General features: G+C 49.9%; 1 protein-coding gene across 1 annotated transcript in view; it reads right to left on the reverse strand.

Annotated features, from left to right (window-relative positions):
- LOC123743173 (ephrin-A3-like) overlaps window positions 1-18,685 on the reverse strand; it is a 177,346-nt gene that overhangs the window by 36,307 nt on the left and 122,354 nt on the right. The window contains exons 2-3 of the mRNA XM_045718917.2: window positions 17,070-17,353; window positions 14,907-14,972 (exon numbers count right to left, since the gene is read on the reverse strand). Coding sequence (XP_045574873.1) covers window positions 14,907-14,972; window positions 17,070-17,353 — 350 coding nt within the window. The remainder of the gene's footprint in view (window positions 1-14,906; window positions 14,973-17,069; window positions 17,354-18,685) is intronic.

Here is an 18,685-nt window from a genome sequence, read left to right on the forward strand (position 1 = left end):
CAGAGACAGAAACAGGGAAGGACAGAGACAGAAACAGGGAAGGACAGAGACAGAAACAGGGGAGGACAGAGGCAGAAACAGGGAAGACAGAGGCAGAAACAGAGGAGGACAGAGGCAGAAACAGGGAAGGACAGAGGCAGAAACAGGGGAGGACAGAGGCAGAAACAGGGAAGGACAGAGACAGAAACAGGGAAGGAAAGAGACAGAAACAGGGAAAGACAGAGACAGAAACAGGGAAGGACAGAGACAGAAACAGGGGAGAGCAGAGACAGAAACAGGGGAGGACAGAGACAGAAACAGGGGAGAACAGAGGCAGAAACAGGGAAGGACAGAGACTGAAACAGGGGAGGACAGAGACAGACACAGGGGAGGACAGAGGCAGAAACAGGGGAGGACAGAGGCAGAAACAGGGGAGGACAGAGGCAGAAACAGGGGAGGACAGAGGCAGAAACAGGGAAGGACAGAGACAGAAAAAGGGAAGGACAGAGACAGAAACAGGGAAGGACAGAGACAGAAACAGGAGAGGACAGAGACAGAAACAGGGAAGACAGAGGCAGAAACAGGGGAGATCAGAGGCAGAAACAGGGAAGGACAGAGACAGAAACAGGGAAGGACAGAGACAGAAACAGGGAAGGACAGAGACAGAAACAGGAGAGGACAGAGACAGAAAAAGGGAAGACAGAGGCAGAAACAGGGGAGGACAGAGACAGAAACAGGGAAGGACAGAGACAGAAACAGGGAAGCACAGAGACAGAAACAGGGGAGGACAGGCAGAAACAGGGGAGGACAGAGGCAGAAACAGGGAAGAACAGAGACAGAAACAGGGAAGGACAGAGACAGAAACAGGAGAGGACAGAGACAGAAAAAAGGAAAACAAAGGCAGAAACAGGGGAGGACAGAGACAGAAAAAGGGAAGGACAGAGACAGAAACAGGGAAGGACAGAGACAGAAACAGGGGAGGACAGGCAGAAACAGGGGAGGACAGAGGCAGAAACAGGGAAGAACAGAGACAGAAACAGGGAAGGACAGAGACAGAAACAGGGGAGGACAGAGACAGAAACAGGGGAGGACAGAGGAAGAAACAGGGGAGGACAGAGACAGAAACAGAGAAGGACAGAGACAGAAACAGGGAAGGACAGAGGCAGAAACAGGGAAGGACAGAGACAGAAACAGGGAAGGACAGAGACAGAAACAGGGGAGGACAGAGACAGAAACAGGGAAGGACAGAGACAGAAACAGGGGAGAACAGAGGCAGAAACAGGGAAGGACAGAGACAGAAACAGAGAAGGACAGAGACAGAAACAGGGAAGGACAGAGGCAGAAACAGGGAACGACAGAGACAGAAACAGGGAAGGACAGAGACAGAAACAGGGGAGGACAGAGACAGAAACAGGGGAGGACAGAGGCAGAAACAGGGAAGGACAGAGGCAGAAACAGGGAAACGACAGAGGCAGAAACAGGGGAAGGACAGAGACAGAAACAGAGAAGGACAGAGACAGAAACAGGGGAGAACAGAGGCAGAAACAGGGAAGGACAGAGACCGAAACAGGGGAGGACAGAAACAGGGGAGGACAGAGGCAGAAACAGGGGAGGACAGAGGCAGAAACAGGGAAGGACAGAGACAGAAACAGGGAAGACAGAGGCAGAAACAGGGAAGGACAGAGACAGAAACAGGAGAGGACAGAGACAGAAAAAGGGAAGACAGAGACAGACACAGGGGAGGACAGAGGCAGAAACAGGGGAGGTCAGAGGCAGAAACAGGGGAGGTCAGAGGCAGAAACAGGGAAGGACAGAGACAGAAACAGGGAAGGACAGAGACAGAAACAGGGAAGGACAGAGACAGAAACAGGAGAGGACAGAGACAGAAACAGGGGAGGACAGGCAGAAACAGGGGAGGACAGAGGCAGAAACAGGGAAGGACAGAGACAGAAACAGGGGAGGACAGAGGCAGAAACAGGGGAGGACAGAGGCAGAAACAGGGGAGGACAGAGGCAGAAACAGGGAAGAACAGAGACAGAAACAGGGAAGACAGAGGCAGAAACAGGGAAGGACAGAGGCAGAAACAGGGGAGGACAGAGGCAGAAACAGGGAAGGACAGAGACAGAAACAGGGAAGGACAGAGACAGAAACAGGGAAGGACAGAGACAGAAACAGGGAAGGACAGAGACAGAAACAGGGGAGAGCAGAGACAGAAACAGGGGAGGACAGAGACAGAAACAGGGGAGAACAGAGGCAGAAACAGGGAAGGACAGAGACCGAAACAGGGGAGGACAGAGACAGAAACAGGGGAGGACGGAGGCAGAAACAGGGGAGGACAGAGGCAGAAACAGGGAAGGACAGAGACAGAAACAGGGAAGACAGAGGCAGAAACAGGGAAGGACAGAGACAGAAACAGGGAAGGACAGAGACAGAAACAGGGAAGGACAGAGACAGAAACAGGAGAGGACAGAGACAGAAAAAGGGAAGACTGAGACAGACACAGGGGAGGACAGAGGCAGAAACAGGGAAGGACAGAGACAGAAACAGGGATGGACAGAGACAGAAACAGGGAAGGACAGAGACAGAAACAGGAGAGGACAGAGACAGAAAAAGGGAAGACAGAGGCAGAAACAGGGGAGGACAGAGACAGAAACAGGGAAGGACAGAGACAGAAACAGGGAAGGACAGAGACAGAAACAGGAGAGGACAGAGACAGAAACAGGGGAGGACAGGCAGAAACAGGGGAGGACAGAGGCAGAAACAGGGAAGGACAGAGATAGAAACAGGGAAGGACAGAGACAGAAACAGGGGAGGACAGAGGCAGAAACAGGGGAGGACAGAGGCAGAAACAGGGGAGGACAGAGGCAGAAACAGGGAAGAACAGAGACAGAAACAGGGAAGACAGAGGCAGAAACAGGGAAGGACAGAGGCAGAAACAGGGGAGGACAGAGGCAGAAACAGGGAAGGACAGAGACAGAAACAGGGAAGGACAGAGACAGAAACAGGGAAGGACAGAGACAGAAACAGGGAAGGACAGAGACAGAAACAGGGGAGAGCAGAGACAGAAACAGGGGAGGACAGAGACAGAAACAGGGGAGAACAGAGGCAGAAACAGGGAAGGACAGAGACCGAAACAGGGGAGGACAGAGACAGAAACAGGGGAGGACGGAGGCAGAAACAGGGGAGGACAGAGGCAGAAACAGGGAAGGACAGAGACAGAAACAGGGAAGACAGAGGCAGAAACAGGGAAGGACAGAGACAGAAACAGGGAAGGACAGAGACAGAAACAGGAGAGGACAGAGACAGAAAAAGGGAAGACTGAGACAGACACAGGGGAGGACAGAGGCAGAAACAGGGAAGGACAGAGACAGAAACAGGGAAGGACAGAGACAGAAACAGGGAAGGACAGAGACAGAAACAGGAGAGGACAGAGACAGAAAAAGGGAAGACAGAGGCAGAAACAGGGGAGGACAGAGACAGAAACAGGGAAGGACAGAGACAGAAACAGGGAAGCACAGAGACAGAAACAGGGAAGCACAGAGACAGAAACAGGGGAGGACAGAGGCAGAAACAGGGAAGAACAGAGACAGAAACAGGGAAGGACAGAGACAGAAACAGGAGAGGACAGAGACAGAAAAAAGGAAAACAAAGGCAGAAACAGGGGAGGACAGAGACAGAAAAAGGGAAGGACAGAGACAGAAACAGGGAAGGACAGAGACAGAAACAGGGGAGGACAGGCAGAAACAGGGGAGGACAGAGGCAGAAACAGGGAAGAACAGAGACAGAAACAGGGAAGGACAGAGACAGAAACAGGGGAGGACAGAGACAGAAACAGGGGAGGACAGAGGAAGAAACAGGGGAGGACAGAGACAGAAACAGAGAAGGACAGAGACAGAAACAGGGAAGGACAGAGGCAGAAACAGGGAAGGACAGAGACAGAAACAGGGAAGGACAGAGACAGAAACAGGGGAGGACAGAGACAGAAACAGGGAAGGACAGAGACAGAAACAGGGGAGAACAGAGGCAGAAACAGGGAAGGACAGAGACAGAAACAGAGAAGGACAGAGACAGAAACAGGGAAGGACAGAGGCAGAAACAGGGAAGGACAGAGACAGAAACAGGGAAGGACAGAGACAGAAACAGGGGAGGACAGAGACAGAAACAGGGGAGGACAGAGGCAGAAACAGGGAAGGACAGAGGCAGAAACAGGGAAAGACAGATGCAGAAACAGGGAAGGACAGAGACAGAAACAGAGAAGGACAGAGAAAGAAACAGGGGAGAACAGAGGCAGAAACAGGAAAGGACAGAGACAGAAACAGAGAAGGACAGAGACAGAAACAGGGGAGAACAGAGGCAGAAACAGGGAAGGACAGAGACCGAAACAGGGGAGGACAGAAACAGGGGAGGACAGAGGCAGAAACAGGGGAGGACAGAGGCAGAAACAGGGAAGGACAGAGACAGAAACAGGGAAGACAGAGGCAGAAACAGGGAAGGACAGAGACAGAAACAGGAGAGGACAGAGACAGAAAAAGGGAAGACAGAGACAGACACAGGGGAGGACAGAGACAGAAACAGGGGAGGTCAGAGGCAGAAACAGGGGAGGTCAGAGGCAGAAACAGGGAAGGACAGAGACAGAAACAGGGAAGGACAGAGACAGAAACAGGGAAGGACAGAGACAGAAACAGGGGAGGACAGGCAGAAACAGGGGAGGACAGAGGCAGAAACAGGGAAGGACAGAGACAGAAACAGGGAAGGACAGAGACAGAAACAGGGGAGGACAGAGGCAGAAACAGGGGAGGACAGAGGCAGAAACAGGGAAGAACAGAGACAGAAACAGGGAAGACAGAGGCAGAAACAGGGAAGGACAGAGGCAGAAACAGGGGAGGACAGAGGCAGAAACAGGGAAGGACAGAGACAGAAACAGGGGAGGACAGAGACAGAAACAGGGAAGGACAGAGACAGAAACAGGGAAAGATAGAGACAGAAACAGGGAAGGACAGAGACAGAAACAGGGAAGGACAGAGACAGAAACAGGGAAAGATAGAGACAGAAACAGGGAAGGACAGAGACAGAAACAGGGAAGGACAGAGACAGAAACAGGGAAGGACAGAGACAGAAACAGGAGAGGACAGAGACAGAAACAGGGGAGGACAGGCAGGAACAGGGGAGGACAGAGGCAGAAACAGGGAAGGACAGAGACAGAAACAGGGAAGGACAGAGACAGAAACAGGGGAGGACAGAGGCAGAAACAGGGGAGGACAGAGGCAGAAACAGGGAAGAACAGAGACAGAAACAGGGAAGACAGAGGCAGAAACAGGGAAGGACAGAGGCAGAAACAGGGGAGGACAGAGGCAGAAACAGGGAAGGACAGAGACAGAAACAGGGGAGGACAGAGGCAGAAACAGGGGAGGACAGAGGCAGAAACAGGGAAGAACAGAGACAGAAACAGGGAAGACAGAGGCAGAAACAGGGAAGGACAGAGGCAGAAACAGGGGAGGACAGAGGCAGAAACAGGGAAGGACAGAGACAGAAACAGGGGAGGACAGAGACAGAAACAGGGAAGGACAGAGACAGAAACAGGGAAAGATAGAGACAGAAACAGGGAAGGACAGAGACAGAAACAGGGGAGAGCAGAGACAGAAACAGGGGAGGACAGAGACAGAAACAGGGGAGAACAGAGGCAGAAACAGGGAAGGACAGAGACCGAAACAGGGGAGGACAGAGACAGAAACAGGGGAGGACGGAGGCAGAAACAGGGGAGGACAGAGGCAGAAACAGGGAAGGACAGAGACAGAAACAGGGAAGACGGAGGCAGAAACAGGGAAGGACAGAGACAGAAACAGGGAAGGACAGAGACAGAAACAGGAGAGGACAGAGACAGAAACAGGAGAGGACAGAGACAGAAAAAGGGAAGACAGAGGCAGAAACAGGGGAGATCAGAGGCAGAAACAGGGAAGGACAGAGACAGAAACAGGGAAGGACAGAGACAGAAACAGGGAAGGACAGAGACAGAAACAGGAGAGGACAGAGACAGAAAAAGGGAAGACAGAGGCAGAAACAGGGGAGGACAGAGACAGAAACAGGGAAGGACAGAGACAGAAACAGGGAAGCACAGAGACAGAAACAGGGAAGCACAGAGACAGAAACAGGGGAGGACAGGCAGAAACAGGGGAGGACAGAGGCAGAAACAGGGAAGAACAGAGACAGAAACAGGGAAGGACAGAGACAGAAACAGGGAAGGACAGAGACAGAAACAGGGGAGGACAGAGGCAGAAACAGGGAAGACAGAGGCAGAAACAGAGGAGGACAGAGGCAGAAACAGGGAAGGACAGAGGCAGAAACAGGGGAGGACAGAGGCAGAAACAGGGAAGGACAGAGACAGAAACAGGGAAGGACAGAGACAGAAACAGGGAAAGACAGAGACAGAAACAGGGAAGGACAGAGACAGAAACAGGGGAGAGCAGAGACAGAAACAGGGGAGGACAGAGACAGAAACAGGGGAGAACAGAGGCAGAAACAGGGAAGGACAGAGACTGAAACAGGGGAGGACAGAGACAGACACAGGGGAGGACAGAGGCAGAAACAGGGGAGGACAGAGGCAGAAACAGGGGAGGACAGAGGCAGAAACAGGGGAGGACAGAGGCAGAAACAGGGAAGGACAGAGACAGAAAAAGGGAAGGACAGAGACAGAAACAGGGAAGGACAGAGACAGAAACAGGAGAGGACAGAGACAGAAACAGGGAAGACAGAGGCAGAAACAGGGGAGATCAGAGGCAGAAACAGGGAAGGACAGAGACAGAAACAGGGAAGGACAGAGACAGAAACAGGGAAGGACAGAGACAGAAACAGGAGAGGACAGAGACAGAAAAAGGGAAGACAGAGGCAGAAACAGGGGAGGACAGAGACAGAAACAGGGAAGGACAGAGACAGAAACAGGGAAGCACAGAGACAGAAACAGGGGAGGACAGGCAGAAACAGGGGAGGACAGAGGCAGAAACAGGGAAGAACAGAGACAGAAACAGGGAAGGACAGAGACAGAAACAGGAGAGGACAGAGACAGAAAAAAGGAAAACAAAGGCAGAAACAGGGGAGGACAGAGACAGAAAAAGGGAAGGACAGAGACAGAAACAGGGAAGGACAGAGACAGAAACAGGGGAGGACAGGCAGAAACAGGGGAGGACAGAGGCAGAAACAGGGAAGAACAGAGACAGAAACAGGGAAGGACAGAGACAGAAACAGGGGAGGACAGAGACAGAAACAGGGGAGGACAGAGGAAGAAACAGGGGAGGACAGAGACAGAAACAGAGAAGGACAGAGACAGAAACAGGGAAGGACAGAGGCAGAAACAGGGAAGGACAGAGACAGAAACAGGGAAGGACAGAGACAGAAACAGGGGAGGACAGAGACAGAAACAGGGAAGGACAGAGACAGAAACAGGGGAGAACAGAGGCAGAAACAGGGAAGGACAGAGACAGAAACAGAGAAGGACAGAGACAGAAACAGGGAAGGACAGAGGCAGAAACAGGGAACGACAGAGACAGAAACAGGGAAGGACAGAGACAGAAACAGGGGAGGACAGAGACAGAAACAGGGGAGGACAGAGGCAGAAACAGGGAAGGACAGAGGCAGAAACAGGGAAAGACAGAGGCAGAAACAGGGAAGGACAGAGACAGAAACAGAGAAGGACAGAGAAAGAAACAGGGGAGAACAGAGGCAGAAACAGGAAAGGACAGAGACAGAAACAGAGAAGGACAGAGACAGAAACAGGGGAGAACAGAGGCAGAAACAGGGAAGGACAGAGACCGAAACAGGGGAGGACAGAAACAGGGGAGGACAGAGGCAGAAACAGGGGAGGACAGAGGCAGAAACAGGGAAGGACAGAGACAGAAACAGGGAAGACAGAGGCAGAAACAGGGAAGGACAGAGACAGAAACAGGAGAGGACAGAGACAGAAAAAGGGAAGACAGAGACAGACACAGGGGAGGACAGAGGCAGAAACAGGGGAGGTCAGAGGCAGAAACAGGGGAGGTCAGAGGCAGAAACAGGGAAGGACAGAGACAGAAACAGGGAAGGACAGAGACAGAAACAGGGAAGGACAGAGACAGAAACAGGAGAGGACAGAGACAGAAACAGGGGAGGACAGGCAGAAACAGGGGAGGACAGAGGCAGAAACAGGGAAGGACAGAGATAGAAACAGGGAAGGACAGAGACAGAAACAGGGGAGGACAGAGGCAGAAACAGGGGAGGACAGAGGCAGAAACAGGGGAGGACAGAGGCAGAAACAGGGAAGAACAGAGACAGAAACAGGGAAGACAGAGGCAGAAACAGGGAAGGACAGAGGCAGAAACAGGGGAGGACAGAGGCAGAAACAGGGAAGGACAGAGACAGAAACAGGGAAGGACAGAGACAGAAACAGGGAAGGACAGAGACAGAAACAGGGAAGGACAGAGACAGAAACAGGGGAGAGCAGAGACAGAAACAGGGGAGGACAGAGACAGAAACAGGGGAGAACAGAGGCAGAAACAGGGAAGGACAGAGACCGAAACAGGGGAGGACAGAGACAGAAACAGGGGAGGACGGAGGCAGAAACAGGGGAGGACAGAGGCAGAAACAGGGAAGGACAGAGACAGAAACAGGGAAGACAGAGGCAGAAACAGGGAAGGACAGAGACAGAAACAGGGAAGGACAGAGACAGAAACAGGAGAGGACAGAGACAGAAAAAGGGAAGACTGAGACAGACACAGGGGAGGACAGAGGCAGAAACAGGGAAGGACAGAGACAGAAACAGGGAAGGACAGAGACAGAAACAGGGAAGGACAGAGACAGAAACAGGAGAGGACAGAGACAGAAAAAGGGAAGACAGAGGCAGAAACAGGGGAGGACAGAGACAGAAACAGGGAAGGACAGAGACAGAAACAGGGAAGCACAGAGACAGAAACAGGGAAGCACAGAGACAGAAACAGGGGAGGACAGAGGCAGAAACAGGGAAGAACAGAGACAGAAACAGGGAAGACAGAGACAGAAACAGGAGAGGACAGAGACAGAAAAAAGGAAAACAAAGGCAGAAACAGGGGAGGACAGAGACAGAAAAAGGGAAGGACAGAGACAGAAACAGGGAAGGACAGAGACAGAAACAGGGGAGGACAGGCAGAAACAGGGGAGGACAGAGGCAGAAACAGGGAAGAACAGAGACAGAAACAGGGAAGGACAGAGACAGAAACAGGGGAGGACAGAGACAGAAACAGGGGAGGACAGAGGAAGAAACAGGGGAGGACAGAGACAGAAACAGAGAAGGACAGAGACAGAAACAGGGAAGGACAGAGGCAGAAACAGGGAAGGACAGAGACAGAAACAGGGAAGGACAGAGACAGAAACAGGGGAGGACAGAGACAGAAACAGGGAAGGACAGAGACAGAAACAGGGGAGAACAGAGGCAGAAACAGGGAAGGACAGAGACAGAAACAGAGAAGGACAGAGACAGAAACAGGGAAGGACAGAGGCAGAAACAGGGAAGGACAGAGACAGAAACAGGGAAGGACAGAGACAGAAACAGGGGAGAACAGAGGCAGAAACAGGGAAGGACAGAGACAGAAACAGAGAAGGACAGAGACAGAAACAGGGAAGGACAGAGGCAGAAACAGGGAAAGACAGATGCAGAAACAGGGAAGGACAGAGACAGAAACAGAGAAGGACAGAGAAAGAAACAGGGGAGAACAGAGGCAGAAACAGGAAAGGACAGAGACAGAAACAGAGAAGGACAGAGACAGAAACAGGGGAGAACAGAGGCAGAAACAGGGAAGGACAGAGACCGAAACAGGGGAGGACAGAAACAGGGGAGGACAGAGGCAGAAACAGGGGAGGACAGAGGCAGAAACAGGGAAGGACAGAGACAGAAACAGGGAAGACAGAGACAGACACAGGGGAGGACAGAGACAGAAACAGGGGAGGTCAGAGGCAGAAACAGGGGAGGTCAGAGGCAGAAACAGGGAAGGACAGAGACAGAAACAGGGAAGGACAGAGACAGAAACAGGGAAGGACAGAGACAGAAACAGGAGAGGACAGAGACAGAAACAGGGGAGGACAGGCAGAAACAGGGGAGGACAGAGGCAGAAACAGGGAAGGACAGAGACAGAAACAGGGAAGGACAGAGACAGAAACAGGGGAGGACAGAGGCAGAAACAGGGGAGGACAGAGGCAGAAACAGGGAAGAACAGAGACAGAAACAGGGAAGACAGAGGCAGAAACAGGGAAGGACAGAGGCAGAAACAGGGGAGGACAGAGGCAGAAACAGGGAAGGACAGAGACAGAAACAGGGGAGGACAGAGACAGAAACAGGGAAGGACAGAGACAGAAACAGGGAAAGATAGAGACAGAAACAGGGAAGGACAGAGACAGAAACAGGGAAGGACAGAGACAGAAACAGGGAAGGACAGAGACAGAAACAGGAGAGGACAGAGACAGAAACAGGGGAGGACAGGCAGGAACAGGGGAGGACAGAGGCAGAAACAGGGAAGGACAGAGACAGAAACAGGGAAGGACAGAGACAGAAACAGGGGAGGACAGAGGCAGAAACAGGGGAGGACAGAGGCAGAAACAGGGAAGAACAGAGACAGAAACAGGGAAGACAGAGGCAGAAACAGGGAAGGACAGAGGCAGAAACAGGGGAGGACAGAGGCAGAAACAGGGAAGGACAGAGACAGAAACAGGGGAGGACAGAGACAGAAACAGGGAAGGACAGAGACAGAAACAGGGAAAGATAGAGACAGAAACAGGGAAGGACAGAGACAGAAACAGGGGAGAGCAGAGACAGAAACAGGGGAGGACAGAGACAGAAACAGGGGAGAACAGAGGCAGAAACAGGGAAGGACAGAGACCGAAACAGGGGAGGACAGAGACAGAAACAGGGGAGGACGGAGGCAGAAACAGGGGAGGACAGAGGCAGAAACAGGGAAGGACAGAGACAGAAACAGGGAAGACGGAGGCAGAAACAGGGAAGGACAGAGACAGAAACAGGGAAGGACAGAGACAGAAACAGGAGAGGACAGAGACAGAAACAGGAGAGGACAGAGGCAGAAAAAGGGAAGACAGAGGCAGAAACAGGGGAGATCAGAGGCAGAAACAGGGAAGGACAGAGACAGAAACAGGGAAGGACAGAGACAGAAACAGGGAAGGACAGAGACAGAAACAGGAGAGGACAGAGACAGAAAAAGGGAAGACAGAGGCAGAAACAGGGGAGGACAGAGACAGAAACAGGGAAGGACAGAGACAGAAACAGGGAAGCACAGAGACAGAAACAGGGAAGCACAGAGACAGAAACAGGGGAGGACAGGCAGAAACAGGGGAGGACAGAGGCAGAAACAGGGAAGAACAGAGACAGAAACAGGGAAGGACAGAGACAGAAACAGGGAAGGACAGAGACAGAAACAGGGGAGGACAGAGGCAGAAACAGGGAAGACAGAGGCAGAAACAGAGGAGGACAGAGGCAGAAACAGGGAAGGACAGAGGCAGAAACAGGGGAGGACAGAGGCAGAAACAGGGAAGGACAGAGACAGAAACAGGGAAGGACAGAGACAGAAACAGGGAAAGACAGAGACAGAAACAGGGAAGGACAGAGACAGAAACAGGGGAGAGCAGAGACAGAAACAGGGGAGGACAGAGACAGAAACAGGGGAGAACAGAGGCAGAAACAGGGAAGGACAGAGACTGAAACAGGGGAGGACAGAGACAGACACAGGGGAGGACAGAGGCAGAAACAGGGGAGGACAGAGGCAGAAACAGGGGAGGACAGAGGCAGAAACAGGGGAGGACAGAGGCAGAAACAGGGAAGGACAGAGACAGAAAAAGGGAAGACAGAGACAGACACAGGGGAGGACAGAGGCAGAAACAGGGGAGGACAGAGGCAGAAACAGGGAAGGACAGAGACAGAAACAGGGAAGGACAGAGACAGAAACAGGGAAGGACAGAGACAGAAACAGGGGAGGACAGAGGCAGAAACAGGGAAGAACAGAGACAGAAACAGGGAAGACAGAGGCAGAAACAGGGGAGGACAGAGGCAGAAACAGGGGAGGACAGAGGCAGAAACAGGGAAGGACAGAGGCAGAAACAGGGGAGGACAGAGGCAGAAACAGGGAAGGACAGAGACAGAAACAGGGAAGGACAGAGACAGAAACAGGGGAGGACAGGCAGAAACAGGGGAGGACAGAGGCAGAAACAGGGAAGAACAGAGACAGAAACAGGGAAGGACAGAGACAGAAACAGGGAAGGACAGAGACAGAAACAGGGGAGGACAGAGGCAGAAACAGGGAAGAACAGAGACAGAAACAGGGAAGACAGAGGCAGAAACAGGGGAGGACAGAGGCAGAAACAGGGAAGGACAGAGGCAGAAACAGGGGAGGACAGAGGCAGAAACAGGGAAGGACAGAGACAGAAACAGGGAAAGACAGAGACAGAAACAGGGAAGGACAGAGACAGAAACAGGGGAGAGCAGAGACAGAAACAGGGGAGGACAGAGACAGAAACAGGGGAGAACAGAGGCAGAAACAGGGAAGGACAGAGACCGAAACAGGGGAGGACAGAGACAGACACAGGGGAGGACAGAGGCAGAAACAGGGGAGGACAGAGGCAGAAACAGGGAAGGACAGAGACAGAAACAGGGAAGGCAGAGGCAGAAACAGGGAAGGACAGAGACAGACACAGGGAAGGACAGAGACAGAAACAGGAGAGGACAGAGACAGAAAAAGGGAAGAACATAGACAGAAACAGGGGAGGACAGAGGCAGAAACAGGGAAGGACAGAGACAGAAACAGGGAAGGACAGAGACAGAAACAGGGAAGGACAGAGACAGAAACAGGGAAGACAGAGACAGAAACAGGGAAGGACAGAGACAGAAACAGGAAAGACAGAGACATAAACAGGGGAGGACAGAGACAGAAACAGGGAAGGACAGAGACAGAAACAGGGGAGGACAGAGGCAGAAACAGGGAAGAACAGAGACAGAAACAGGGAAGGACAGAGACAGAAACAGGGAAGACAGAGGCAGAAACAGGGAAGGACAGAGACAGACACAGGGAAGGACAGAGACAGAAACAGGAGAGGACAGAGACAGAAAAAGGGAAGGACAGAGACAGAAACAGGGGAGGACAGAGACAGAAAAAGGAAAGACAGAGACATAAACAGGGAAGGACAGAGACAGAAACAGGGAAGGACAGAGACAGAAACAGGAGAGGACAGAGACAGAAAAAGGGAAGGACAGAGACAGAAACAGGGGAGGACAGAGACAGAAACAGGGGAGGACAGAGGCAGAAACAGGGGAGGACAGAGGCAGAAACAGGGAAGGACAGAGACAGAAACAGGGGAGGACAGAGACAGAAACAGGGAAGGACAGAGACAGAAACAGGGAAAGACAGAGACAGAAACAGGGAAGGACAGAGACAGAAACAGGGGAGAGCAGAGACAGAAACAGGGGAGGACAGAGACAGAAACAGGGGAGAACAGAGGCAGAAACAGGGAAGGACAGAGACCGAAACAGGGGAGGACAGAGACAGACACAGGGGAGGACAGAGGCAGAAACAGGGAAAGACAGAGGCAGAAACAGGGGAGGACAGAGACAGAAACAGGAAAGACAGAGACATAAACAGGGGAGGACAGAGACAGAAACAGGGAGGGTCCAAAGCTGAACTAGAGAGAGAGAGAGAGAGAGAGAGAGAGAGTTGAGAGGACTGGCAAATTGAACTACAGGATCAAAGCTGAACTAAAGAGAGAGAGTTGAGAGGACTGGCTAGTTGAACTACTGGATCAAAGCTGAACTAGAAAGAGAGAGAGAGTTGAGAGGACTGGCTAGTTGAACTACTGGATCAAAGCTGAACTAGAAAGAGAGAGACAGTTGAGAGGACTGGCTAGTTGAACTACAGGATCAAAGCTGAACTAAAGAGAGAGAGTTGAGAGGACTGGCTAGTTGAACTACAGGATCAAAGCTGAACTAGAGAGAGGTGACCACACATGGGAATAAATGAGAGATAGAGGGGGGAGGGATGTGTTCATGTTTAATGTTAGCTGTGGTCCTCTCCTCTGAGCAGTACTGTTAGAGTGTGCCTACAGTATGTGTGAGGTAAGAGAGAGAACCAGTGGGTGGAGGAGAGGTAGATCTGTATTCTACTGTGAGGTAAATGCTGCAAGGGAAACTCAGCAGAGTATAAATAGCTGTGAATGTTTTAGAGAGAGAGAGAGAGAGAGAGAGAGAGAGAGAGAGAGAGAGAGAGAAAGAGTAGGAGAGAGAGAGGGAGGGAGAGAGAGAGAGAAAGAGTAGGAGAGAGAGAGAGGGAGGGAGAGAGAAAGTGTAGGAGAGAGAGAGTGGGAGAGAGAGAAACAGAGTAGGAGAGAGAGTAGGAGAGAGAGAGTAGGAGAGAGAGAGTAGGAGAGAGAGAGAGTGGGAGAGAGAGAGAAAGAGTAGGAGAGAGAGAGTGGGAGAGAGAGAGAAAGAGTAGGAGAGAGAGAGTTGGAGAGAGAGAGTAGGAGAGAGAGAGTAGGAGAGAGAGAGAGTGGGAGAGAGAGAGAAAGAGTAGGAGAGAGAGAGTAGGAGAGAGAGAGTAGGAGAGAGAGAGAGTGGGAGAGAGAGAGAAAGAGTAGGAGAGAGAGAGTGGGAGAGAGAGAGAAAGAGTAGGAGAGAGAGAGTTGGAGAGAGAGACAGAGTAGGAGAGAGAGGGTAGGAGAGAGAGAGAGTGGGAGAGAAAGAGAGAGAGGGAGAGAGAGAGAAAGAGTAGGAGAGAGAGTGGGAGAGAAAGAGTAGGAGAGAGAGAGTTGGAGAGAGAGAGAGAGACAGAGAGCGAAAGGGAGAGTATGGTGTTTGTGTGTGTGTGTGTGTGTGTGTGTGTGTGTGTGTGTGTGTGTGTGTGTGTGTGTGTGTGTGTGTGTGTGTGTGTGTGCCTCACCTGTGGAGCAGCAGACATACACTCTCAGTCTGAGGCAGCTGCGACCGTGGTGATGAGTGGGTGTAGCTGTTAACACACAACACACAAACATTTAATAAACCAGAAAGAGTTAAACATTTAATAAACCAGAAAGAGTTAAACATTTAATAAACCAGAAAGAGTTAAACATTTAATAAACCAGAAAGAGTCAAACATTTAATAAACCAGAAAGAGTCAAACATTTAATAAACCAGAAAGAGTTAAACATTTAATAAACCAGAAAGAGTTAAACATTTAATAAACCAGAAAGAGTCAAACATTTAATAAACCAGAAAGAGTTAAACATTTAATAAACCAGAAAGAGTTAAACATTTAATAAACCAGAAAGAGTCAAACATTTAATAAACCAGAAAGAGTCAAACATTTAATAAACCAGAAAGAGTTAAACATTTAATAAACCAGAAAGAGTTAAACATTTAATAAACCAGAAAGAGTTAAACATTTAATAAACCAGAAAGAGTTAAACATTTAATAAACCAGAAAGAGTTAAACATTTAATAAACCAGAAAGTCAAACATGCTACCAGCGTGCACACATGATGATGTCATTTAGGACACCACTAGAACTGACACAGTAGTACTCCTCACCCATGGTATGTGGTAGTATTGTACTGTAGCAATAGTATAGTAGTAGTATTATATTAGTAGTAATATAGTAATAATATCAATACACACAAATGTGGCCCATGTCATAGTGGTATATGATAGTAGTATAGAAGTAGTATATTAAACTACTGGTAATAGCTATACTCACAGAGGTATTTATACTCCTGGCCCACGTGGTAGTAGTATGATAGTAGTATAGTATAGTAGTATACTCACAGATGTAATAATACCCCCGGCCCACGTGGTAGTAGTATGATAGTAGTATATTATAGTAGTATACTCGTAGATGAAATAATACTCCTGGCCCTTGTGGTAGTGGTAGTAGTATGATAGTAGTATAGTATAGTAGTACACTCACATATGTAGTAATACTCCTGGCCCACGTGGTAGTAGTAGTAGTAGTATGATAGTAGTATAGTATAGTAGTATACCCACAGATGTAGTAATACTCCTGGCCCACGTGGTAGTCGTAGTAATATGATAGTAGTAGTATAGTAGTATACTCACAGATGTAGTAATACTCCTGGCCCACGTGGTAGTGGAAGTAGTATGATAGTAGTATAGTATAGTAGTGTACTCACAGATGTAGTAATACTCCTGACCCACGTGGTAGTAAAATGATAGTAGTATAATATAGTAGAATACTCATAGATGTAATAATACTCCTGGCCCACATGGTAGTAGTATGATAGTAGTATAGTATAGTAGTATACTCACAGATGTAGTAATACTCCTGGCCCACATGGTAGTGGTAGTAGTATGATAGTAGTATAGTATAGTAGTATACTCACAGATGTAGTAATACTCCTGGCCCACGTGGTAGTGGTAGTAGTATGATAGTAGTATAGTATAGTAGTATACTCACAGATGTAGTAATACTCCTGGCCCACATGGTAGTGGTAGTAGTATGATAGTAGTATAGTATAGTAGTATACTCACAGATGTAGTAATACTCCTGGCCCACGTGGTAGTGGTATGATAGTAGTATAGTATAGTAGTGTACTCACAGATGTACTAATACTCCTGGCCCACGTGGTAGTGGTAGTAGTATGATAGTAGTGTAGTATAGTAGTATACTCACAGATGTAGTAATACTCCTGGCCCACATGGTAGTGGTATGATAGTAGTATAGTATAGTAGTGTACTCACAGATGTACTAATACTCCTGGCCCACGTGGTAGTGGTAGTAGTATGATAGTAGTGTAGTATAGTAGTATACTCACAGATGTACTAATACTCCTGGCCCACGTGGTAGTGGTAGTAGTATGATAGTAGTGTAGTATAGTAGTATACTCACAGATGTACTAATACTCCTGGCCCACGTGGTAGTGGTAGTAGTATGATAGTAGTGTAGTAGAGTAGTATACTCACAGATGTACTAATACTCCTGGCCCACGTGGTAGTGGTAGTAGTATGATAGTAGTGTAGTATAGTAGTATACTCACAGATGTACTAATACTCCTGGCCCACGTGGTAGTGGTAGTAGTATGATAGTAGTATAGTATAGTAGTATACTCACAGATGTAGTAATACTCCTGGCCCACGTGGAACTCGTAGCCCAGGGAGAAGGCGCTGTAGCGCTGAAACTTCTCGGAGAATTTGATTGGTGCGTGGGGGCGGTTACACTCCCACCTCTTGAAGCCCAGCTGGGGGTCACAGGTCCTGTAACCACGGTAGCTGACCATGTAGAGGATGTACTGCTCCCCGGTGCCCACCACGCGCTGGCTGTCATTGTAGTGGGGACAGTAGATATCCAGGTAGTCGTTCACATTCACCTGCACCGTGTAGCCCTCCCTACGCAGACTGGAGAGACAGCAGAGGAGAGGTGGGACGTTAGGAGCAATCAACTAATCAATTAATCAGTTTGTAAATCAATCAATCAACCAACCAATCATTAAATCAACCAGCCGACTAACCAACCAATCAACCAATTAGCCAACAAATCATTCAATTAACCAATCAATCAATCGTTATGTCTATTACTCCATCTGTGTGTATGTATAGAGAAACAACCCCAAGCTGACTGTGGGCAGGGCTGTCACTGCAGGATTCTGTTGTCAAGTCAGAGTCAAGTGAAGTGTCATGTTTATAACCAGAGACGCACTCTTCACTCTCTATCCTCCTGACCAATCACACCCTGTTACACAGTCCTGCCTCCTGACCAATCACACCCTGTTACATCGTCCTGCCTCCTGACCAATCACACCCTGTTAAACAGTCCTGCCTCCTGACCAATCACACCTTGTTAAACAGTCCTGCCTCCTGACCAATCACACCTTGTTAAACAGTCCTGCCTCCTGACCAATCACACCTTGTTAAACAGTCCTGCCTCCTGACCAATCACACCTTGTTAAACAGTCCTGCCTCCTGACCAATCACACCTTGTTAAACAGTCCTGCCTCCTGACCAATCACACCTTGTTAAACAGTCCTGCCTCCTGACCAATCACACCCTGTTAAACAGTCCTGCCTCCTGACCAATCACACCCTGTTAAACAGTCCTGCCTCCTGACCAATCACACCCTGTTAAACAGTCCTGCCTCCTGACCAATCACACCCTGTTAAACAGTCCTGCCTCCTGACCAATCACACCCTGTTAAACAGTCCTGCCTCCTGACCAATCACACCTTGTTAAACAGTCCTGCCTCCTGACCAATCACACCTTGTTAAACAGTCCTGCCTCCTGACCAATCACACCTTGTTAAACAGTCCTGCCTCCTGACCAATCACACCTTGTTAAACAGTCCTGCCTCCTGACCAATCACACCCTGTTAAACAGTCCTGCCTCCTGACCAATCACACCCTGTTAAACAGTCCTGCCTCCTGACCAATCACACCTTGTTAAACAGTCCTGCCTCCTGACCAATCACACCTTGTTAAACAGTCCTGCCTCCTGACCAATCACACCTTGTTAAACAGTCCTGCCTCCTGACCAATCACACCTTGTTAAACAGTCCTGCCTCCTGACCAATCACACCTTGTTAAACAGTCCTGCCTCCTGACCAATCACACCCTGTTAAACAGTCCTGCCTCCTGACCAATCACACCCTGTTAAACAGTCCTGCCTCCTGACCAATCACACCTTGTTAAACAGTCCTGCCTCCTGACCAATCACACCCTGTTAAACAGTCCTGCC

The sequence above is a fragment of the Salmo salar genome, chromosome 05 (genome assembly GCF_965601325.2).
Source record: "Salmo salar chromosome 05, fSalSal1, whole genome shotgun sequence".
In the NCBI taxonomy this organism is placed as follows: domain Eukaryota; kingdom Metazoa; phylum Chordata; class Actinopteri; order Salmoniformes; family Salmonidae; genus Salmo; species Salmo salar.